The sequence below is a fragment of the Ambystoma mexicanum genome, chromosome 8, assembly GCF_040938575.1.
Source record: "Ambystoma mexicanum isolate Mex_15411 chromosome 8, UKY_AmexF1_1, whole genome shotgun sequence".
Lineage (NCBI taxonomy): Eukaryota > Metazoa > Chordata > Amphibia > Caudata > Ambystomatidae > Ambystoma > Ambystoma mexicanum.
Window position 1 is genome coordinate 271,320,966 of NC_090929.1, and position 25,337 is coordinate 271,346,302.

Genomic DNA, 25,337 nt, shown 5'->3' on the forward strand with positions numbered 1-25,337 from the left:
TGTCCGGAAAAGGGACCCAGGCCAGAACTAATGTAGGCCCCTCTGTATCCTCTGTACCCATTCTAAGTACACAAAACCCCATGGCACCCCCACCCCTGCCGATGTCTATCTGGCGGGCAGATTGTGTGCCAACTGTCAATCTTGGGCTTGGGAAGCCAGCCAGTAGGGATGGCCATGCCAAACCCAACCCCCACCATTATGGTACTACTGGACCCACCCGATCACAGCCACGGTCTGGGATGGACAAGAAAGTTAGTAAGGTCGCTGGGTGCTGCAGGGGGAGAGTGCTATCCTTGTATAAGGTGCCCAAATTGGCCCAAAACCACTACAAAACCAGGGAAGCCCTCACTAACAAATGCATCCATCAGCTCTACACTGTGTGTGGCTGCACATCTGAAATCTGCATTGATATCCTAAGATGCAATAGGCTTCACTTCTAGGGAGACAGCGATGTTGATTCAATACTAATTGAACTAAAGGAGTTGAGAGCGGCTAAAGGCATATTGGGGGTGGGCATGAGATCCCAGCCACCACCAAAAAGCATGATAGAAATCAGAGCACATTTGTTACATAATGCTGATTGCTCCCAGGAAATTGAGCCATAACACCCTATGCTCTATGGGCCAAATACACTTCCTCTGGGTAAAAGGAAAGTGGGTAAGCCCATTTGGTATAAACCATTACAAAGAAGAACATGTTACATACCCATGGAAAGGCCGCTCTTCTCCCACCCACCCTCTCGAATGCGTAGTTCCCCAAGGCTCTGTGCTTGGTCCTTTCCTATTCTCTATTTACACCTCCCTCCTTGCCCCTGTTATCTCCTTATTTGGCATTTCTCACCATTTCTATGCCGATGACATGCAGCTCTTTCTTTCCTTTTCTTCCTTCTCTCCTGATCTCCACCTTAAACTTTCCTCCTGTCTTAGTGTTATTAAAAACTGGACGTCTTCTCGCTTTCTTTCCCTTAACTCTGACAAAACTGAAGTAGTTTTCTTCCCTTCCAACTCCCTTCCCCCTCCCTCTCCTCCTCCTTTCATCCAGTTTCCTCCCTCTAATCTTACTTTCTCCCCCCACGCTTGCAACTTAGGCTTTCACTTCGACTCTTCTCTCACTTTTTCCCATCACATCTCACTCACCTCTCGCGCCTGTCGCTACCACCTCTATAATATTTGCAAAGTTTGCTCCTCCCTTAAATTCCATGCTACTAAACTCTTAATCTCCTCCCTTATCTTCTCTCGCCTCTTCTACTGATCCTCCTTACTTTTTGGTCTACCTGCTTCACATCTTGCCCCTTGCCCCCCTCAAATCTATCTATCACTCTTCCATCCGTACTCTCTGTCTCCTCTCCCCACGAGACTCCATCTCTGCTTCCGTATCCTCCATTGGCTGGCTTCCATTTCACTCTCAACTTAAATTTCATTTTCACTGTCCACTCTTTAAATCTCTCCACGATCTTGCTCCCCCTTATCTCTCTTTCTACGCACCCTCTTGTTTCCTTTGTTCCGCTGCCCACTTCCTCCTCACTGTTCCTCGCTCCCCTTGTGCCTCCTCCCGTTTCCGCTCCTTCCAACTCCTGGCCCCCCTCCACTGGAACTCCTTACCTCTCTCAATCCCCTCTATTCCTACCTTTTCCTCTTTCCGCACGTCTAGTCTCCCCTTCTCCATTCCCCGCCATGATACCCCTCCCCTTTTTTCTTGTTCCCCTCCTCCCACCCTTTACCTCTTCCCTCCTTAAGCCTCTCCCTCCATTTCCCCATCCCATCCCCACCCCTTCATTTCCCTCTACTCTTCCCACCTCCCTTCCTCCCTCTTCCACCTAGCTCTATTACACATCTCTTCTCTTCCCTCTATCTAATTGCTCTACATACTGTTTTGTTGATTGATTCAAGTGTGTAATGCGTCTTTTGTTACTGTTATTATTATGTTAATTGTATCCTGTTGTTGTTATATGTGCAGCACTTTGGTGTAAAGCGCTATATAAGCCTAATAAATACAATACAAATACAAATGGTAATGTTCTTTTGACTGGATGATCCTCCCACGTAAGGGTGGTTCTGTGGCTGTCTAATAGCAGCACCAAGCGACTTTGCTGCCGCTTTAGAGGTCTGTAATTTCTCTAGGCTCTCGTCAGCCTTGTTACCAAATAAATGTGTACCATCAAAGGGCATGTTGAGAAATCTGGAATGCACATCTGAGCAAGACCAGACTTTCTTAAACAGGCAAACCTGTGCATAACTGCAATAGCTGCCATGGACCTGATGATGCTGTCAGCAGTGTTGCGACCTGTCTGGAAGGATTCAGACATTGCATCTTTCCCATCCTTGACTAGATTTAAAAATCCGTCCCTTTCCTCCGCTTTCGGGGATATGATCAGCCACCATTGCTATACATTCCCAAATAGTGTGACTGAATATGGCCAATGTGCAAGTAGCATTTGCTGACTTTAGGGCCATACTTCCCGCAGAGAAAACTTTCTTGGCCAAAGCGTTGTAATGCTCATCATCTCTGTCTGGGGGAATAGTCGGGTAAGCGTTCTGTTTAGAGGTTGATGTGGCAGCTTGTACCACTAAACTTTCAGGAGTGGGATGCTTTGTCAAGTACCTGGGGTCACGTCTGGACGCCCTGTATTTAGATGTACATTTTTTATTCACTGCCGGAATCAATTCTGGCATTTCCCAATTTGAAGTCACTCTTCTTTGCAATACCACATGAAAAGGAAGAATAGGTTCCTCCTGGGGTCCCTTATCATGGATGTCAGTGAGATTATCCTGTTTGTATATGGGTGTTGGTCTTTTCCACCCCATATACTCTACCACCCTGGAAATTAACTGTCTGAAGACCCTTCAGCGTGGTGAGAAGGGTCTGGTCTCTGAAACTCTAATTCTGGTGACGTATCTAGTCCACTTGCATTCTGCAGAGACTTCTGTACATTTATTTATCTTGATTACTCTAAAATCAAAGGCTCAGGCACACAGATGTTCCATACTGGAGACCAAAAGGTTGTGCATCATCTGATGAATGTTCTGCTTCCTCATAAAAAAGTCCTTTCTCGGTAAAGGTGTATATATCTTTTCTGTGATCCTCGATGGCGTCAATGGCGGCGCCGAAATCTTTGACACAGTCGTTGTCGAGGGCTTCGACACAGTCGACGTTGAGGGCTTCGACGTTGAAGACTTGTCTGATGCTTTCAGGGTCAAGGACTTGTCTAACGCCTTTGGCATCGAGGACCTGTCACGGTCCGATGAGGAGTCTTTTGGCGCCGATGGCGTCAATGACTTCTTCCTCGAGGACAATGTGTCTCAACTCAAGGGATCCTTCGACTGCTCTCGAGGAGATTTTTCTTTGCCTTCCGGGCCTGAAAATGCACAGTATTTACCCTTATCTTTTTTCTTGTCCTGTTTTCCGACCTGGGCATGGCTTTCACAAGTTTTCGAGGGGGTCAAGGCCACATTTTCAAAAACTTGCATCATCTTTACTCTGAACTTCTCCCACTCAGAGGCCGATTTAGTTGGGCATATAACCCATTCTGGGGAGGAACTCGACATTGAAGACGGCGACCTACGGTGCCTTTTCCTCGATCGTTGTGAAGATGACGAGTGGTGAGAACCACTGTGTGATCTCGACCTCTTTATCCTTTTACGACGAGGAGAAACTTTTCTCGACTTGTCTGAAGGCACTTTTTCTGACAGGGTCGAAGGGGATTTTGACCTACCTACTGCTAATTTTCCTTTTCGCTCTTTCGGGCTTTCTCAGTCATTGATAGGCAGGCCTTACAGTCGAAGGTAGCGTGAGAGGAACTGAGGCACCACAGACACACCCAATGGGGGTCCGTAAGGGACATCTTAGTGCCACAATCGTGGCACTTCTTAAACCGTGATCTCGGAGTCGAAGACGCCGATGATGATGCAATTTTTAACAATATATTTGAAGATTCTCGATATGGAACCAAAGCGTACTGTATCCGAAGTGATAACTTTGCAGAAAAACGCAACTGAAGCCAATAGTCGCTGCGCGCAATTTATGCAATAGATGAAGTCATCATCGAGATGGAGGCTTCCAAGGGACATCGAGTCGACCAACATCGGCAAATAGCGCCCTCTGCTGGAAAACATTTCCAAAGCAGCTGAAGCTGGATATGGGAATATCATAAGATGAGGAATACGTGAGAGGGCACAATCCATTCGAGGATATGTGCACAAGGGTTTGAGATCTGCAGAAGGCCACTACCATGGCATGCCCCTAGTTTAGGGCCAAGTATGTTGGTATGTCAAATTCCGGTCCCTAACATATATTGTGTAACAGTGCAACCCCATACAGCAGTTAACAAGAGAACTGCTTAGTCTGACATAGCTGCTGCATTAGCTCCTACCTGCAGCTATGGAGATCCCGACTGGGAAGCGAATATGTGGGCAAACAACTGTGTCATGGAGTAATGGTGATTGTTCTGATAATATTGTAGATTGAACTCAAATTCATTTGTTTTACTGTTGTTTTATGTGTTATGATGTACGTTAATGGCCTCATGGTCGAAATGAAGTTATTGATTGATTGAATTGATATCTTTATGGTGGCAACTTGGTAAAACCCTCATGATTTTTTGCAGTCAAGTTTCCTTTCTGATGCTTCTTTTGGTAAATCCGTTCTTGAAAACCTGTTTAGTTAAATGTATGTGACCAGCTTCTTCCTCCCTGTATGAATTTGCTATCTAGTGTCCCAATAGTATGGAGGGAATGTGGCCAGGACGTACAAGTAAGTTAAATTTACAGAACATAGTGACTACTGTAGTCCTAGTCTATGTCCTGTTTTCTCCTTTCCTTCCATCCCCACCAAATAGTGTCCTCCTTTGAATAAAAATGCAGAAAAGGACTGGCATTTTAAGCGTAGTGCATGGTAGATGTATGCATGTGGTTGTGCCGTGCATACTCACCAGCATTTTCTGTTTACGTCTGCTTCGCAAAGAACTCAATCCTGTTCCTTTTCTGGGACAACTCATTTGTATGGAGGAAAGTGGACTATAAGCCAGAAGTACATTACCCTATATGGTGAGTAACTACTATATTAGGCTACCTAATCAACACCATTATTAACGGTTCCAGTGCTTCATGTTCCCCATATCGGCCTCAATGGGAATGGGGAATTACAAAATTACCGGCAACTCGGGATAGCCCAGTGGCACAGGGAAGTCAGGTGCCGGTCATTCATTACGAGTCCTCCAGCAACCTGCAAGTTTTACCGGCACTGTTACTGCCAGGCCTGTAATGAGGCCCTTGGACTGAATCCGAGATAGCCAACTATAGATTCGGGAGGAAAGACTATGAGGAACCCTAACTGGGCACCTGAAGACAAGAATGACGCAGAAGAACATGTCTCTAATCGAGAATAGAGGACCTACATTTCCCATAATCCCTTTTATTTGCAGAAGAACATTTTTATATTGTTTGCCTACAAAATGATGAAATGATGAAATAGTTATCTTTAAAATGGTGGCTGCATACAGTCACTATACATGTGAAGTATTTTGTTTCTTTTCAAATATGTTTGTTTATGCTCAACCTGGGCCTCCTCCCCAGTCTGTTGCATTACATGTTTGAATGTCAGGTTTGTACATACAGAGCCCACTTGGTGAAACACAGGCAGCTGCTGCAGCCCGATTTTGGAGATGGACATTTGGATGAACCTTAATAAAGAAGATAAAACTACACCTTGGAGGACTGACCTCATTCCTGGGTATAACATTTAGCGAGGAGCTCGAGATTGCCCCTCAACCTGCTTTACAGTTCCTGACTGCGGACTGGTTGCTGCATTTCCCAGACTTCCAGCGTGGGGAAGTTACCATGCCCTGCAACCCTTTGCTCTTCCAGGCAAGCCTGTGGCACAAATGGCTGCGCCTACCTTTCAGGCAGATCTTCAACAGGTCTTAGGTTCCTTCAGAGCACCAGATTACAGTTGCCTTCTACTGCGGTGTGCATCATCTTCAATGTGCCTTTGCGAGGAGCGGGCTGGCTGCGGCTCCTGTCAGTTTTCCAGAGTGCGCTGGAGTCAGAGTCCTTCCCGGTGTCTTTCGGCACACCAAAAGTGTCGCCTCTCATCTGCCAGAGACGCCAACGAGAGGAAAGGACCTCTCCCGACCCCAGCACTCATGTCCAACGTCAGACGTGCGCTGTGTGAACGCCTGCTGCACCAGTAAGCTGTTTCTACGTTTGCATTCCTGGGATGCGGTGCTGATCGACCGCAAGCAGCAGTTTGTTGTGGGGCAGCAATCTTGACACATTCAGCTGATCTGCTTTGTTTCCATATGAAATTGGACTGCAGAATGTGGTGACGGTGACATCCTACCACTTAAGGATCCCATGGGGCGGTGACCCCACATCTGTTGGCACATTTCCTGATTTTGCCACAACGAACACTGCTGTATTCCTCGCTATATGGTACTGCATTTCTTGACTTCAAAAATAAATAAATAACATATTCCAATTGCATTTGGAGTCATTGACCACTGGGCAGACTACACTACAACCCATTCCTTGTTCACTTTATATGTTCTATATTAATTAGATTACATTGCAGCAGTGCAGTATAGTAGTTACACCACTTATCTACTGTGTTCTCACTGTTATTTCAGATGGTCCCATAGGGTCTGCTACCTAACTATTTCCCCTGGGCTGTCACTCAATTTCTTTTTGCATTATCATTGACTTGTGTGAGTTGTTATCCATTCCGTACACTGCTTAAACACCTTGGTATAAATGAGTACTCTACCTGTACATTTCTTACCAAGACTAGGGGAACCCTTGATCAAATGGGATTTGTGGAAAGAGGATTTTTTGGACTATGTCATGGCAGTGCATGGCCCCAATTTTAGTACAGAAATACATAGAGCTTACTTATGCAAAGCCTGGGTTTTGAAGTTGGGCATAAAAAAGCCTGCCTGATATTAATGGCCCTGATGCTGGTGACCTAATGCTTTTGATGCCATCACCAAAACGATGGACAGGCACTACGAAAAAAGAGAAAGCATCATTTTACAGAGGGTAAGAGCGGTGGATGGTAGCGCACTATAATGTTAAGATCACACCGCTGATCAGTACACAATAATGGGGACCTTACTGCCGATGACTAGTTTCATATGAGACGGTGCACTGTCATCTCAGATTATGGTTAGAACAAAATGGGGTGTGAGCCTGTGTCCCACTGGCGCTAAGTCGGTAGGATACTTTTTCTTAATAATCTTTACTAAGTATTCAGAATTAAGCAGAGGTTTCTTTTTACTTTCATAGCATGATGATTATATTAGTGAAGATCAGCCTTTTATTGGTATAGTTGAGCCAACACATGTTTCAAATCCGACAGGGGTCTTGTTCAAGGCTGTGGTGGGTATACATTTAGTGCATTAATATCAGTGTAATGATTGTGACGAACCATTTAGAGTGAATCGTGTGGAGGTTACGAGAGAATGTAATCATTGTTTAGAAGGAGCTCCTGAATAGGGTATTTGGTTAATTGAACGCCTTGTGGGCCAGCGCGCCTCTTTTTAGAGATGAACGGCCTGTTGGATGGCCCACTTTTGGTCATGCAGGGTTTCTGGGCGAGACATTGATTGTGATGGCATCTATTTACAGCCCGAATCAGGGACAGACACATTTCCGCAGACAGGCATTAGATCATATGTTGGGATTGGGTACTGACTTGATCATTCTGGGAGGTGACTTTAATTTGTTGGCAGACCTGGTTATCGATAGATTCTCCCTTAGAGAAATTGGGGGGGGGTGAAGTTTGCACTGGGGACTGAGGCACTCAGACATATTATCGAAGCCATGGGACTGTCAGATGTACGGAGGTTGGGCAAACCCTGGGGAAAAGGGCTACACATTGTTTTCCCCTCACCACAATACGTACAAAAGGATCATTATTTACTCCTTGAACAGTGTTTGATGGATAGGGTTGGATACTGTGAGATACAGCCAGTGGGCTGGAAGGACCACGACATGTTCGTTATGGGATTTTCTCAGAGGGACTACCTATGCTGAGATCAGGTGTTTGGGTAAGAATTACAGAGGGAGGTTTGAGATTTCTTTTAGGACCAACGATACTGGGGAACTGGAAATCGGCATGGTCTGGAAAGCGGTGAAGGCGACGTGGAGGGGCACATTTATCAGGGAGGGAGAGGATTCTGATTGAGGATGCTCTTCGGATGGAGATACATTTGTATTTGTATTTTGTTTATTTTGTATTTGTTTATTATTTGTATCACGCGCCGAACCTAGGGGTAACTGGGCGCTTGAGAATATAGGTTACAGGTTGCAATAGGTATGCAGGTTATACCAGTAAATAACAGAAGGAGTGACCCTGGTTACAGTTGGGTCGATAGTGAGTTACAGTGACCCTGGTTACAGTTGGGTCGATTTACAAGATACACAGATAGTAAGGCAACGGTGTACGCTGGTTACATTGGGATCTGTAACTGAGGGGGCTGGTCCCTTACTGAGACGGGTTGTTGTTTAGCCACGTTTTTATGCCGGCTTTGAAGGTGTGGAAGGAGGGTTCCTGTTTGAGGGTGATGGGGATGGCGTTCCAACGTTTGGCTGCTTGAACTGGGAAGCTGGCGCCGCCTGCTGATTTGAGGTTATATCTTGGGATCATTAGATTTGAGGAGTTGGAGGATCTAGTGATTCGGGTGGGTTGGTGGGGGCAGAGTTTATCTGCGAGATATTTCGGTGCGGAATTGGTGAGGCATTTGTGCGTGATGGCCAGGGTGCGAAGGGTAATTCTGTAGCAGATGGGCAACCAGTTGGCGTTTTGTCTGTGTGTGGTGATGTGGCAGGATCTCGGGAGGCTGAGAGCTGCTCTTAATGAGTTATTCTGGAGCACCTGAAGTTTGTTGAGGTTATGTTCCGAGGTGGCGAGGAATAGTGTGTTACAATAATCAATTTTGGAGAGAGCGAGTGCTCTGGCTAGTGTTAAGCAGCTACTTGTAGATAGGAAGGGTTTGCAACTATATATAAGTTTGTTTGTGTAGGCTGTGGAGGATGCAATGCTGTTGTCCTGTTTTCTGAGGGAGAGGGTTGAATCGAGGTAGACCCCCAGGGTTTTTATCTCTTTGGAGACGCTAATTGTGTTGTTGTCAATGACGAAGGAGGAGTAGCTGCGGTTGAGTTTGTTCAGGCGTGCCTGAGAGCGTACGATCATCAGCTCTGTCTTGTCGTCATTGAGACAAAGACAGTTGTCAGCCATCCAGGCTTGGATTTCGAGATAGATACTGTTGAGTTAATTAGAGTCATGGTCGTAACAGCCAGTGAGGTGGATGAGGACTTGGGTGTCGTCAGCATAGTTGGTATAGACGACACCCAGGTTGTCAAGACGGTCGAAGAGGAGCTTCGTAAAGATGTTGTATAAAGTGGGTGACACACACGAGCCTTGCGGGACGCCACACAGAATTGGAGTTGGGTCTGCAGAGGCTGAGGGTGAGGGTGAAAAGACCCTGGTAGTGCGGTCTGCTAGGAAGGATTTGATCCAATCAGATGCATTAGAGGAGAAAGCTGCGGCAGTGGAGAGGTGTTTGGCCAGGATTTGGTGGTCGACAAGGTCAAAGGCTGCAGATAGGTCTAGTAATAGGAGGACTACAAGTTTGCCTTTATCCTTTGCCTCATCCATTTGAATCTTTAGGTCTAGGAGAGCAGTCTCAGTCCCATGTCTGGGTCTAAATCTGGATTGTCTAAGGCCGAGGAGGTTGTTCACATCTAAGTGTTTCTGGATTTGCAAATATGCCACACGGTCCAGGATCTTTAGGAGAAAGGGGACTGTGGTTATAGGCCTGTAGTTGGTGGGGATGTTCGGGTCCAGGTTGGCTTTCTTTAATAGTGGCATGACCCAGGCTTCCTTGAGATTTTGGGGTACCTGATTGGAGGAGAAAGAGGAGTTGATCACAGCGGTTATGAAGGGGGCTAGGAATTTAGCTCCATCCTTAATGATGGTGGCTGGGCAGACATTGCCTTGGCAGTGAGAGGGTTTTAGGCTTTTAATAATGTTTTCGACTTCCTTGGGTGTTACTTGGGAGAAGGTGAAAGGTGGACAGGTGGGGGTTCTGTCGAGGTGGAGGTTAGCAGCTTAGCGGTCCTTTTGAAGGGTAGCCTTTTTAGCTTTGATTTTGTTTTGGAGGAGGGTTATTTTGTCTGCTAGGGCTTGCTGTATTTTGGTGCACCAATCTACATTTTTGATACAGTCTTGGGTAGGGGGTGCTGGGGACTCTAGCTCTTTTAGGATGCTAAATAATTCTTTTGTTCTGGAATTGACGTTTTGGATTCTAGTATCGTAGGTATGTTTTTTGGCTGATAAGATGGCTGTTTTGTAAGTTGTGGATGCTAGCGTAAACGCTGTTCTATTGGAGATAGAGGGTGTTTTTCGCCAGGTGGTTGCGGTGGCTCTTTTTAAGGTTCTAAGGTTTTTCAACTCAGGGGTAAACCATTTGTTGAGGTGTGCTTGGGGCTTAGGTTTTCTGAGTTTGAGAGGTGTGACGGTGTCTAAGGCTGACTTGAGGGTGTTGTTGTAGAGGTCCACTAGGTATGTTGGGTCGAGGTTGTTAACTTTTGGTTTGCAAAGAATATTTTTAATGAGAGGTTGGAGGCTTTCTATGGAGATGTTTCGACAGTTTCTGGCTAGCGATGGAGGTTCGATGTTAGTTTTAGTAGAGGGTGGTCCCGGGATGGCGAACTGGATGAGGTGGTGGTCGGACCATGCAACAGGCTCATTTTGGGTAATGGTGATGGCACAGTTAAGGTCAGCAATCCAGTCCAGGGTCCTGCGTTTGGAGTGGGTTGGCGTGGAAATTCTGTGTGCAAAACTGAGGTTGGATATGGAGTTGGCCAAGGATAGGGCATGTGGGTCGTTGGGGTCATGGAGGCCGAGGTTTAGGTCACCTAGGAGGATAGTCTTTGATGCGAGTTTGGTGTGTGTGGAGAGGAGGTCAAGAATGTCGGTCTCGAAAGTGGATGATGAGCCGGGGGGCCGGTAGACAAGGTGCATGAGTATTGTGGTGGTTGACGTCAATGAGAGTTTCACAGATAAGAGTTCTGCGGAGTGGAAGTTTATTTGGGGTATGGCTCTAAGTGCTAGGTGGGATTTGGCGATGAAGGCTACTCCTCCGCCTTTATTGGAAGTTCTGTCGGCTCTGATGATGGTATAGCCTTCTGGTAGGGCTAATGAGAGAGCAGGGCCTGCTGCCTGGTGGAGACAGGTTTCGGTTACTGCTAGGAAGTCCAAACTGTTGAGGGTGATAATGTCCGAGATCTCTGGGGCGTGTGCCACAAGGGACCGAGCGTTGATAAGGGCTCCTTTGATGTTAGGAGGTACTAGCGGGGGATTACTGGTTTTTGTGTTCCTGAGAGGAGGATGGTGAGGGGAGGGGCTGGGTATGATTTTGGGCTTGGCAGAGGCTTGGGGTTTAGTAAGCCGGGTGCCAAGTCTTTGGTTACGTATGTGAAGTGGGGGTGGGACAAGAGGTGTGGGACATGTGGCGTAGCGTTGTATCCATTCAGATGGGCTGAGTGGGGCGACATGGACTGTGGGATTGATGCTGAAGGGGGAGTGGGGTTTGGGAAAGGGCAGGGTAGCGTGGGAGCGGTTGGGGAGTGCTGGTGTCCCTGGATGGACTAGGGGAAGGAGAGAGGCAAGCACTAGCGTGGCTCTATGGAAGAAGGACATAGCGGATGGCTAGGGTGGGCAATTAAGCAATGTGCAAGTTTCAACACAAGCTGCACAAGAAGCTAGATTCTACACAGGCTAGGCATACAATGGGCATCAAATAGGATTTGCATGGACAGTTTTGTCAGGAAGCAAATTTCAACACAGGCTGCATAAGAAGCTAGATTCCACACAGGCTGGGGATACAATGGGCATCAAATAGGATTTGCATGGACAGTTTGGTCAGGAAGCAAATTTCAACACAGGCTGCACAAGAGGCTAGATTCCACACAGGCTAGGCATACAATGGGCATCAAATAGGATTTGCATGGACAGTTTGGTCAAAAAGCAAATTTCAACACAAGCTACACAGGCTAGACATACAATGGGCAGCAAATAGGATTGGCATGGGTAGTTAGATCAACATACTGGTTCCGAGCATAGGCTAACCCGGCTGCGCATGTGAGGATTGTACAGGAGTGAACAAGAGAGACAGCGCTTTATAGATGGGGCATGCTTGGTGGAGGCGCTCTGAAAACTACGGGAGTATAGGCCGGTGAGTAGGTAGGAGGCAGACCAGGTGCTACCGGCGGCTTCCGATTTGGGCACAACATAAATGTTTAGGTAAAGGATGGATAAGGATACAAACTGTAACGCGGTATGCTAGTGCATGATATACTGAGGGTGGCTAGGCATAGGTAGATCTTACCACATGTTCTAGCTGTTAAGGTCCTTTGGGTGCCTTGGATGAAGAACAGTTTTTGGGAATTTGGTTGGGCAGAGGGACGCGCCTCGCGCTCGCCCGGTGTAGACAGGCAGAGACATGCCCTTTTGCTCGCCCTTCTGCGAGCGCTTCCTCTCGGCGGCTTCCGCCTATCGGTGCTGGATGGGTGGGGATAAAGGCGAACTCAGCCAATCCGTGGCTGGGCAATGGTCAGGCAGGAAGTCAGGTGTCAGGCAGGCACCGGCCTTGTTGAGAAGACGGCGGCCATTGACCACGCTGCACCCAATAACAAGTAGTGGTGCTACAGCTCGAAAACACACTGTGTGCTATGCATATGCTCGGGAACTGCAAGAGATTGCCTCAATAAGCAGAATGCTGATTATTAGGAGTGATGGAGCGTGGTAAGTTGCTCTCAGCATTCAACTTACTGCTCCCTCAGGAAATGCTCTTCCTTCCTGTGTGATCCGCGCCGGTCACGGAAGGGGGGCTCCTGCCCTCTCCTTCGACGACGGGGCTGCTGAATGAGGCTACGGGCAGAGACAGGCCCTTTTGCTCGCCCTTCTGCGAGCGCTTCCTCTCGGCGGCTTCCGCCTATCGGTGCTGGATGGGTGGGGATAAAGGCGAACTCTGCCAATCCGTGGCTGGACAATGGTCAGGCAGGAAGTCGGGCGTCAGGCAGGCACCGGCCTTGTTGAGAAGACGACGGCCATTGACCACGCTGCACCCAATAACAAGTAGTGGTGCTACAGCTTGAAAACACACTGTGGGCTGTGCATATGCTCGGGAACTGCAAGAGATTGCCTCAATAGGCAGAATGCTGATTATTAGGAGTGATGGAGCGTGGTAAGTTGCTCTCAGCATTCAATTTACTGCTCCCTCAGGAAATGCTCTTCTTTCCTGTGTGATCCGCGGCGGTCACGGAAGGGGGGCTCCTGTCCTCTCCTTCGACGACGGGGCTGCTGAATGAGGCTACGGGCAGAGACAGGCCCTTTTGCTCACCCTTCTGCGAGCGCTTCCTCTCGGCGGCTTCCGCCTATCGGTGCTGGATGGGTGGGGATAAAGGCGAACTCAGCCAATTTAGAGGGGTGGGTGCTGGGTGAAGGTATGGATACGGCTGAGGCCCAGCGGATCCTTAAACAAAAGAGGCAAGATTTGAAAATACTAGGTCTAGTGGAAACAGCAAGAAAGATGAGGTTCCTCAAACAGACATTTTACGGGAAAAGGGACAAGGCGGGTTCCTTGTTATTGGCCAGGTTGCATGCACAGATGGCTGAGAGATGGATAGATGGGATTAAGGATGCAGAGGGATCCATATACTCCACTCTGGTTTTATAGTTTATTGTACAAAAAAAGTGGGGAGGATTTGATGTGGGAGACTATGGGATTGTTTGATAGTTTTGTCTTGCCGACTCTCTCGGGGAAGGAAGCTGCACAGCTGGAAGCCCCTTTGACATCTGAGGAGATTAAGGTGCCCATAGGACATATGCCTTCAGAGAAGGCCCTGGGAGAAGATGGCTTCACGCTAGGGTTTTATAAGAAGAATGTATACGTCTTATTGCCCTTCCTATCCAAGCTGTTCAATTATATTTTGTATAGTGGATGAGCTCCGCCTTCCTTTAGAGCCTTACTTTCTGTGCTATATAAGGAAGGGAGGTTTCCCACGGGTTGTGCCTCCTACAGGCCTATCTCGTTGTTAAATGTCGATGAGAAAATCATCATGAGAACATTAGCCTGCAGATTCAAATGTTTAATGCTGAGGTTGGTCCACTCAGACCACGATAGCATCATCCCTGGAGTTTCAGGGGGTGGACGCGCTGAAGAAACCCCTGATTTTAATGGAATTAGCACAGGGGAGGGTGGAGATTCGGTTCTTCTGACACTTTAAACAGGGAGGGCCTTTGACCGGTGGAACAGGGGTTTTGTTATGCTGTACTTCTGAAATTTGGATCCAAGGTCAGGATTACGAGAGTATACAGGTGGCTTATACTGATCCCACTACCTGGCATAGGGTGAACGGGAAGAAATCAGGTCCGTTCAGTTGCAGAGAGGCACAAGGCAGGGTTGGCCACTTCCCCCCTTCCTTTTCGCTCTCTCCATGGAGCCCTTGACAGAAGCCATCAGGAATTACGCGCCAATAGAGGGGATAGTGTTACGAGAAAGGGAGTATAAATTGCATCTGCACGAGGACGATATTATGTTTCATTTGTGCAATCCACTTACGTCCATTCCAGCAGCACTGACTACGATCCACGAGTATGGAGCTCTTTCAGGGTTCAAGGTGAATGTGCAGAAGTAGATTCTTTTCCCATTTGAAAGAGCCAGGGCTATGGACACTGATGACTTGGACACTCTCCTGTTGATGATTTGCAGTGACCGTATATAGTATTTGGGTGTGACAGTGACTAGGACCGTGGAAGGTTTATGTGAAGCCATCTACCCCCCAATGTTTACTAAGTTATTCTGAGATTTGGATGTGTGGTCAAAACGTTCACTATCTTGGATGGGCAGGTTGAACAACACACGCAAGGTGATTTTGTTGCCTAAACTTCTTCATCTGTTTTAGGCATTGCCAGTCAAGGTATCTGATCTGATGCTGAAGGAGGCAAAACATAAGATAATTTGCTTTCTCTTTTGCTTTCTCTACCAGGGGAACAAGCATAGATTCGCGTCTGACATTCTCACCCTGCAGAAGTAAATGGACGGGGTAGGTCTCCTAGATGCGAAGTGTTATTACAGGGCGGTGCAGAGGAGAGCCTTGGTGCCACACATGCGGAAAGAAAGGGATAAACAATGGGAAGATCTTGAAATTACTGGTTGAGGGCTGTGACAATCAGGACTGGCTGTGGGTTTCGAAAGGGAAAATACCGAAGCGTATTAGGGAATAATGTATATTGAGTATTTATTAGGAAATATGGGGAAATAAAGGGCAATGGAGAGAGTCACTTCTTGGCCCTGCCTGTTGAGTCATATATGGGCTGCGCCTATTAGGGATGATATTCCAGACCTAGCGAGGTTTCAGAGATGGTTTGAGGCAGGTCTGAAGTGGGTTGGCCATCTCTGGGTTAACAGAACATTTCTCACCATACAAGCTTTGGAGGCAGGTCTCAACATTGGTAAATTGTCTATTTTGGTTATTTACAGCTCAAAGTGGTGCTGATGTCTCATCCATGGAAACTAAAGATCCAAAGAGAATTGAACCTGACTGAACAGATTTTAGACTTACATGTTTAAAGGTTTGATATCAAAACTATACTCCCCTCTGATATTGTCAAATGTAGGAGTGCTGTGGGCTTCAACAGTCGGTGGGAAAGGAACTGAGGGGTGCACTTAGATGATGGGACATGGAAGCAGTTGTGTATTATAGCGCACACGACATTGATAGCATTTCAATACAAGCTCCATGGTATGAAGCTAGTTCATAGGTGGCAGAATGTTCCATTAAGAGTGTGTTGGATGTTCCCAGCCATAAGCCTCCACTTTTGGAGGAAATGTGGGGAAAGGGCCTATCATTGGCATATGTGGTGGTTATGTTGTAGAGTGCAAATGTATTGGAAAGAGGTATTGGGATGGATCAGGGACCTGGAAGGGCTTCACAGGGAGACTGACCTGATGTTGGTGCTGTTTAGGTTGGAAAAGAGTGATGATTTATGGGGACAGCTCCTACATTTGGCCCACTTCCTCTTTGTGGCATCCGGGGCCTGTCTAGTAATCCCTACCTACTGAGAGAGAATGGGCATGTAAGGCACAAGAAATCTATGACATTGAGAACATTATGGGTTTGTTACACAATGTCAGTCCATCCAGAGAAATGGAATGGTCTTCATTGTTACAAAAATATTGTGCTGGAATAGTTGCTGACCCTCAAAGTAGGATCTGACCCATAGCTGGTCCTGTCGGGGCTAAGGTACCCTTGTTGGGGTGGCAGTTCAGCCCCCCTCTCCAAGTGGCCCTGATGTACATTGTATCCGCTGCATGGACATTTGTGAACATTGCTAAATAAGTCTCTCTTGGAAATACTGATTGGAAGATTATCTTCTCCTGCACGTGGGTGGGACAGGGCTTGCACGGAGGAAGAGGAGAGGGGCAATGGAAATGCTTGTTTAATGGTGAATTAAGAGGTTTTTGTTTTTATGTTCCTGGAAAATTAAAAAAAATATACTAACTTTCATCTCTATGGGGTAGCCTAGGATGAAGAAAAAATAAGTTATGCCATAACACACACGCTGACAGATATGCATATTTACATGGAAACACACATTACCAAACCTATTCTCTTGCCTACCATAGCAAGTAAGTCCTGTTCTGTTGTATATTGCTTACATGCCAAAGTGTATGGATAAGCATGCATGTTTTGTGCTGACGCAATAGCGTTATATTTCACAGAATGCTTTGAAATCGGAGTCCTTGCGTAGAACTAGATCAGTCAGATTGGAAGAACTTGGTGGTGCATTGCTGGAGAGAGGTCATGCAGCTTTTTTGCAGAGAAAATCCCAAGTGACTGAACAATACAAGTATTATCAGGGGAGCCGATTTATGAATTTCCCGGGGGGTGCCCAAATATAGGAAGTGACATCACCAGCGGTTATATGACCGCATTTGCACATAGTCGCCAACTTGGTATGAGGGGGGGGTCGCTGAACAGGGGAAACATTGGCTAGTATGTACTGCATATACTAAAGTCAAGTAAGAAGGAGGTTTAAACCTCCCAGTTGCATTCCAGTAGGCCACCACTACCCCTACTCCACTCCTCTATAATCATCCAGGTTGTAGTAGCCCTCAAAAGGCAGAGCAACACAACTATGATGGTAGAACGAAATGCCATCCCATCCTGTGAGTGTGTCAAACCTCAGAGCAAAGACGGTGCGTGTGCCTCCTACCTTGGAGCACAATCTCACTAATTTGGTGCAAATCTCGCAAGTGGGTGCATAGGAATCCCCGGATCACATGCTCACTTCTTCAGTGTGAAACTCTGGACAAGGCTCTTTGGGCAAGCATTCAGGATGGGTCTCACACCTTTAAACAGTGTGATATATTGAATGGGCACCTCACTCCTTGGAGCATACTATACCCGTTGCTGGTAATCTCATAACTGAACATCCAGTTTCACTCTTTTTCATCTCAGTGGCCCCATGTGTATTAATAGAGACAGTCACCCATCTGGGAAGACAATTATATTTCTGTTAAAACACTCTGAATTCTCACTCCAGTTTTCCCGATCTATAGATCCATACCATATCCATTCATTGTGTGTGCAGGGGTGATAACTTGTGTCTGAGAGAGCTCATTCTTTCATTCAGGAGAGATAAAGGGGTAACAACCCCCTGTATGTGAGATCAGGCTCATTTTGCCCCATGGCCCCTTACTCCAGAATGAGTGAGCAGGTTTTAAGACCCTGCTGATTCTGCTATCCTACAGGCCCGAGACTTCTATCCCTTGTCTCATCACGGCATCCAACATCCTGAGCTGCAGCTTATGTACAGCAGGCAGCTCGGGACATGCCTGTTGCCAATAGAATGTAGCCAGATCTACTATTTAGACAGTGGGAAAGTGCCATGAACCCACAATGGTGGTGAAGAAGCACTCAACATACAAAACACAATGGTATAGTGTTGCAGTCCTGCTGAGAAATGACAATTTGGTCTGTTTAAATGTAAAACAGAGTGGCTGAGAAGTACATGCACTATGCCATTAAAAATAAAGCAGCTTTGATGGGTGGAAGTGCTGCTTCGGTGGCATCAAGAGTATGCAATTCCCTGTGGGGTAGTGTTGGTCATTTCCTATTGAAGTATAGCAGTTCTATTGAGAAGTGCCATTAAAAGTGAAGATGTCCAGTAGGCTGGATCAGTGCTGCCCCATAAAAGGTGTAGAACCCTCTGTGAAAAGTGGCAGTACTGTCCCAACGGTGAGAAGTGTAGTATTTTCACATTAACTATGCTTAAGCACTTTGGGTTATTGAATAGTACTGCTACATTCTGAGTAATTCCATCCCTTTAAATATATTAGCTCTTGGATAACCACGACAGTGTTGAATTATTCTGGTGATGATGAAGATGATATCAGACTTGCTCAATAGTTCTGGTTCTCTATCACTAAATGTACTTGAGATCTTCAGAGTCTCGAGAGGATGGCTCAGGGGCAACATACTCGCCTTGGAAGCAAGACGACATGGAGCAACACAGGTTCGATCCCTCGGTCCACGCTTAGAAACATCTGGGTATTACGTGCACTATAAATAACCAATTGAAGTTAAAATAAATCTGCTGAGAAGTGCCGGGCCTTGTCAATAAGAGTGTAGCAGCTCAACTGAGAAGTGCTGATGTTGTCCCATCAAAAGTATAACAGCCCCACTAAGATGAACTAGTATTGCCTCAACAAAAGCATAGCAGCCCCACTAAGATGAACTAGCATTGCCTCAACAAAAGCATAGTATTACAATTATAGAAGCCCTGTTGTCAAGAGGGGTGCACAGATGTACAAATACATCCAACCCAAAAAGATTTTTTAGAAATTGAGGCACAGACTTGCTTTGCATCTGTGCCTCAATTTCTAAAAATCGTTTTGGGTTGGGTGTACCTCTACATCTCTGCACCCCTGGTGCACAGATGTACATATACACCCAACCCAAAAAGATTTTTAGAAATTTGGAGACAGACTTGCTTTGCATCCGTGCCTCCATTTCTAAAAATCGTGTACAAATACACCCAACCCAAAAAGATTTTTAGAAATTGGGAGACAGACTTGCTTTGCATCTGTGCCTCCATTTCTAAAAATCGCGTTGTGTTGGGTGTACCACTACATCAGTGCACCCGGGTGCACAGATGTAGAAGTTTACCCAAACCAAAACGATTTTTAGAAATTAAGGGACAGAAGCAAAGCAAAAGCTTCTTGCTTTGCATCCGTCCCTCAATTTTTAAACATTGTTTTTTACTTGGATTTTACCCGGGCTGCCAGAGAGAGACACAGTATGGATGGAACAAAGGGCCATCCATACTGCGTCTCTTCTCTACGTCCCGGGGGGGTCGGGCTCAGCTCCAACTTCATTCTGCCGATGGGTGCCAGGGCCCCGGAGCACATGCGTACTCGGCGCCCCTGAGTATTATTATTATTTTTTAAACCTGCACAATGCACACACATGCACACATTGTCAGACAACAATAAACACAATGACATTGGTGGACAGTGGCTAATCTTACCAATTCCATATCCTTCTGAGCAGTGAATTCTTAGGTTGCTGTTGAGCCCATTAGGGGTATCGCATTGACCGCTCATCCCCGGGCAGAGATGGAAGCTACCACTCCATGTGCCATCCTTCCTACACTGTATCACATTGTTATGGGCACCCTGCAAAGAGATTAAGTAATAAAGAAGATGATGGTCGCACACAGGAATCAACAGGCTCCTGGGATCAACCGCACATCAATTGTTACACAAACATTATCATACAGCAATACATTCAACTGCTTTTCTAAACTACAAATATCTTTGTTTATTTGTCGGTATGATGCAGTGCCTGTTGGTCGATTACCCTAGGTCACAGCACTACCAAAGAACGTATACCATTGAATTATGAAAGCACAGCTTGTCCATTAGGAGTAGGTTAATGTGCAAGATAAAGCGCACCTGCTTGCTCCTTGTAATGGGCAAGTGAAAAAAGTCCAGGCGTTTCCGTAAATACCACCATTGCATTTGTGTTATTTCTAACTGAGTGCATGTTTGCATAGAATAGAGGGACAGATTTGGGGAGAGGGGATGCCAAGAAGTGAAGTCATGGACACTGGACACTGAACTCCCCTTTGGCCCATAGAAGATATCCCTGAGCCACATGAATATGCATTGTGAACTAAATTCACTAACAACGCTAGTCTCAACCCCTTTCAAGAGACTCCCCAGATTAAATTATCTCTTTTAGCTTTAATGACAACCCACCTTAACCAGGAATGCAGAAGAGCGGCACCACAATATCTACGGTCACACCGATACATTTTGTTGTCTTAGCAAAACTCATTTATATCATTACGCCCCGTGGTACTCACGGATTGGGTATTGCTCTCCTCACAGCGAATTTTGCACTCGCTTTTGAAGCGGAACTCATTGGTACATGTGTAGAGGCCATGGAATTTTGCAGGTGGTGGGCTGCAGGTGATGGGAACGCAGGCTCCTTCCTGCCAACTTCCATCTTCCATGCACTGAGTCTTGAAAGCTTTCCTTCCATCAAGAAGAAAAAAAATCAATGAAATTAGCAGCTATTGCTACAGGATTAGTCAATGGAAACAGAATAGCATGTAATGAAATACCACATGCTTAATTTGCCTCTAAACTCATTTCTTTCCAGAACATTAGAGTTAAATAACACTGTCCCCAGAAAATGATAAAATACAAAGCGGTCACTGTAAAAGTAACCTATCTCTCTTAGGGGCACTGTATGCATCTGATGAAAGATGTGTCTCTAAAGAATACCGAATATGAGCTCTCAAAGAGGTCTCTCTCTGGGGAACAACGCACAAACTACCAAATGGATGTCTTTCTGCTGTGCTAACGTACTGCTAGCCAGGCACCAAAAACATCCCTCTCATTAGTTCTGTGGGCCAGTTATCAAAGTCTTGAGAAATATAATGTAGGTCAGATACCAAAGACATCTTTCTTAGATGTACTGTCTTCCACCTTTTAAAGAGGTATGTCAGATCGAGGACTGTTTGTTGTATGTCAGCTACCAATGAGTTCTCTCTTTGGAGCACTCTATAACAGCCATCAAGAAGTCTCCTTCAAAGAACCTGTATGAAGGCTACTGAAGAGGTATCTCACAGATACAAGCTTCCAAAAAAGCCTATATCTGGAGTACCGTATATTAGCTGGCAAAGAGATCTCTTTCTCGCTCACATTCATGTCTCTCCCAATTTGGACACTTTGGAGAAACACCTTTTAAACATTTTGCTAAAACATTGTTATAGTTGTTGTGATTGTTTGCTTCCTCAGAAATGTGAAAGGCCAATTCCCCAAGCAAGAGCCTTTCTACTTCAAGTACTTAAGCCAGATATTACACATGCAGTGGGATAGAGATGGGCTTTCTTCTAACTTTGCCAACAGAACTAACACCACACTACCCTTCCTCAGATTCCAATGACCCGCATTATCTTCTTCATGGCGTGTGTTTTTTTATAAGTCAAAACTTGTCATGCCTTTTTCTGACATATTCCCATCCAAACAAGGGAAAACGTGTTTTATGTCATTCATTTTCTGAGTTGCTGGCTATAAGTTGTCTTCTGATACCCTTTCTCTACAAGTAGGATCACTTGGCATGTGATCAGGCTACAATCTCTACATTAAAGTATCCCAACATGAAACCACATGTTTGTATTTTTCTATTTTACTTACTTTCTCGTGTTCTTCAAAGGGTCTGAGACATAATACCCTAAGAGGCATTTATATTTACAGAAGGATCCCACTTTATGTCCACCAGCATGACAACGGGAAGTCTGCAAGACAGCATTGGGAACTGCGGATGGGGCTGGACATCTCAGTTCGCAGAGGGCTTCAGGGAAGGACCACAATCCATCATCCATGCAAGTCAACGTATTGTTGGTACCTGGGGTGACAAAAATGCAGTTAGAGGCATCACCCAGGTTATGGGTAGTAGATTGCTTGATATGGATATACCATTCATTGGGTGGAAGAGAACCAATATCAGACTTGGGTCTCTTGCTCATCCAAACACTACGCCTATAATGACACACAGAAAATAATATGTGTTATATGGAAAAAAAAGGCATTCCTTCCCGATCTCAAAAAGGCATTTTCCCCAACTCACTGCCTAAGAGTTTTGAATCCCATCGACCCCATTGAGCGGCTACTTTTCATCCATTAGTCTCTACAATAACTTTTGCATTGTGGGTGAGTGAATCAAGGTAATTATTATTATTATTATTATTATTATCATTATTATTATTATTATTAAGGTTTTGCTTCCCATTGAGAATGCTAGCTATCCTCACAACATGTTAATTATTTGGAAACAATCTGTACAGTTTTGAAAAAAATAGATGAAACTTTTTTGTAGTGGAATACTGATCTGATTTGTTCCACCTGGGAGTGAAGCACACTATGTCAATCATGGTTGTGGGTGGTGCAGAGGGGGGCACAGTGTAGAGAGACTAGCAGTCAGATTTCTTCAGCGGGAAATACAGTTTTTATTGCTCTGTCCTGAATAATCAATACCCCCTCCCGTATCTTGTGGGGTGGAGAGATGTACTTTAAGGGAAATTACTGCAGTGCATTCATGCCTACTGGTGATGCTTTGTTGCATCTAGCTCTGCTAGAAACTCGCTGTCTCCCACCACGCCTTTCATTGTTAGGGAGTCCAAAGAGGCATAGTTAATTAAGAAAGAAAAACTGGCGCGATCCCTGGAATTTTAGACAAGATTAAAGATTTACAAAAATAAAATAATATATGAATATATATACTCGGCAGTTTCTACTTTCTTTAAACAATTTGTTTCCTAACTGAAGTACCGGAAATCAAGTAAAGACTGTTAGTTAACTTTTATTTCTACAGATGCGCTTCTAATGCGAAAAAAAACAATCTAGGATTTGGAAGACCTTTGTCGGTAATTAATTATTTAAAAATATACAAGTGATGATTTACCTTGGACTACTAAAAAGTCTTCCTAAAGAAAGGTTTATATTTTCTCTGATTTCAAAATAATGTGGGCAGGCTGAATTCTGGATTATCAAAAATGTATCTCACAAACCGAGTCTAGTGGAATCTCGTCTGACTCCAAGTGCAATCAAACATTGCATTTCGGTACATGTTTGTAGTGAACAGGGCCTTGAATTATGGAACCTTATTTTACATGGCCTTAAAAGTGGCACTCTTGAGTGGTAGAAACTAATAGCTACCGGCCGATTCAGATCTTTTGTGCACGCTAAAATTCCTGGAGCAAAAACACGTAGCCAAAACGTTGAAAAAAAAAATGTCATAAAGGACAACGGCTAGCATTAGGCAGGTTCGCATTGCAGATCAAATCACTTTTGTAGAAATGTATCGACTGGTAAATAAGAACTTTCTAACACTTTGGAACTTATTATATTTCAGAAATAACCAGTTAAAGCACTAACGCATGCCATCGCCGTAGCTTTGGCTCTGACTGCATAGGCATGAGTCCCTACGGGAACAGTCTTACAAATGGTCAAATAAGCTTCCGAAATGGCATGGACCATCCAACGGTCAATGGAAGCTTGGGTGTTGGGACACGAGCCCCCAAAGGCGACAAACAATGCCTTTGACTTCGAGAAGGATATCATCCGGGAGAGATAGAACTTGAGCACTATCCTTAAATCTAAGGAATGCAACGCCCCTTCAGCCTCCGACTGTGGATTCGGGAAGAACACCGGCAGGCAGATTTCCTGGTTCAAATGAACAGAGAGACTACCTTGGGAAAGAAGTTTGGATGAGTGTGTAAAATGACTTTGTCATTGTGGAAGACGGTGAAGATGAGCATGCAACTCGCTAGCCTGCACACAGAAGTGAGCGCTACCAACAGTACTGCCTTGAACGTCATCAGTCTGATGTCCACCAAAGCCATCGCATCGAATCGTTTATGCTCTAAAGTAGCAAGAACCACGTTGAGGTCCCAGACTGGGTGCAGCCTATGCACCGGAAGAAACCGCCTGGACAAACCCCTGAGGTGGGCCTTAACCACTGGGTTGGCCACTGAAAAGATGTGCTCTGGAGAATTCCTGTATGTCCCAAAGGCTGCCAAATGGGTGCGACAGGTATCGACCTAGATGCTGGAACAAGCCAGATGTGCAGTAAAGGACAGCACATCGTCCAGGGAGCAGGTGAGGGGGTCAAGATGCTTTGCTGTGAGCCCAGTGGCAGATCCCATCTACTCTTGTACTGAGAGTGCGTGGAGAGCCTAATGGATGATTTCCTAGTTGCCGCCCAAAAAATGGGAGTGGTGCAGTCTCAGCGGATCAGGAACCAGCTGAGAGGGCCAACCTGGCCGGGTCTGGAGGCTCCACCGCCGCTCTGCTGCGTCAGTAAGCCCTTGCTGGGGATCAGAAGATGGATAGGCCACAGGGAGCGCAACTGCAGCAGGTCCAAGAACCAAGTCCTCGACAACCAGTGGGGGGCAATCAGGTTGAGGCTGCAGCCCACCAAGGCCCGAAATTCGCATAGGGTCCACTGGAGCAATGGAGGAGGAGGAAATGCATAGGACCTGCGGCTGTGCCAGCAGAGTTGGAACGCATCCCCTAGAGACAACTGACGCTGCCCCACCCATGAAGCAAAAAGTGGGCACTTGAAATTCAGATGCGATGGGAATAAGTCCAGAACCGGGAAACCCCCTATGTCTGGAGTAGGGGCAACAAACAGTTGATTTGTGACTCCCATTCATGCGTGTTTGAACCCCAGATGGCTGAGTTCGCCTGCATCCACATTATTGTCCCCCGGGAGATGGACCGCAGAGATCCATATCCCCTCTGACAGGGCCCACTCCCATATGGACACCTCCTCCATGCACAGGAGGGGAGAGCGGGTGCCACCTTGCTTGTTCAAATAGAACATTGTCATAGAGTTGTGGGTCCCAACCAGAACCGCCTTGCACCTGATGACCAGTAGAAAAGCTCTGAGCGACAGGCCCATCACCCTGAGTTCCAGCAGATTGATATGAAGAAGGGCATCCATCCTGGACCATGCACCATGAATCGAATAGCCCTCCAGTGTAGCCCCCGAGCCTGAGAGGGCGGAATCCGTCATCACTACCAGAGTGGGCACTGACTGGGTAAATGGGGATCCCATTACCACGTTACAGTCCAAAAGCCACCAGTGAAGATCCAGAAGGAGGGAATGGAGGGATAGGGAGCTTGTCTGACTGCGCTCCCGTTTCCTGATCCCTATTGACCGCCAGGTGGAGTTGGAAGCATCTCATCTGGAGGCAGG

General features: G+C 46.1%; 1 protein-coding gene across 1 annotated transcript in view; it reads right to left on the reverse strand.

Moving 5' to 3' along the window:
- Nucleotides 1-25,337, reverse strand: part of PAPPA (pappalysin 1) — a 2,238,202-nt gene that overhangs the window by 103,273 nt on the left and 2,109,592 nt on the right. The window contains exons 16-18 of the mRNA XM_069609668.1: nt 21,773-21,983; nt 20,434-20,605; nt 19,594-19,741 (exon numbers count right to left, since the gene is read on the reverse strand). Of these exons, the coding sequence (XP_069465769.1) occupies nt 19,594-19,741; nt 20,434-20,605; nt 21,773-21,983 (531 nt within the window). The remainder of the gene's footprint in view (nt 1-19,593; nt 19,742-20,433; nt 20,606-21,772; nt 21,984-25,337) is intronic.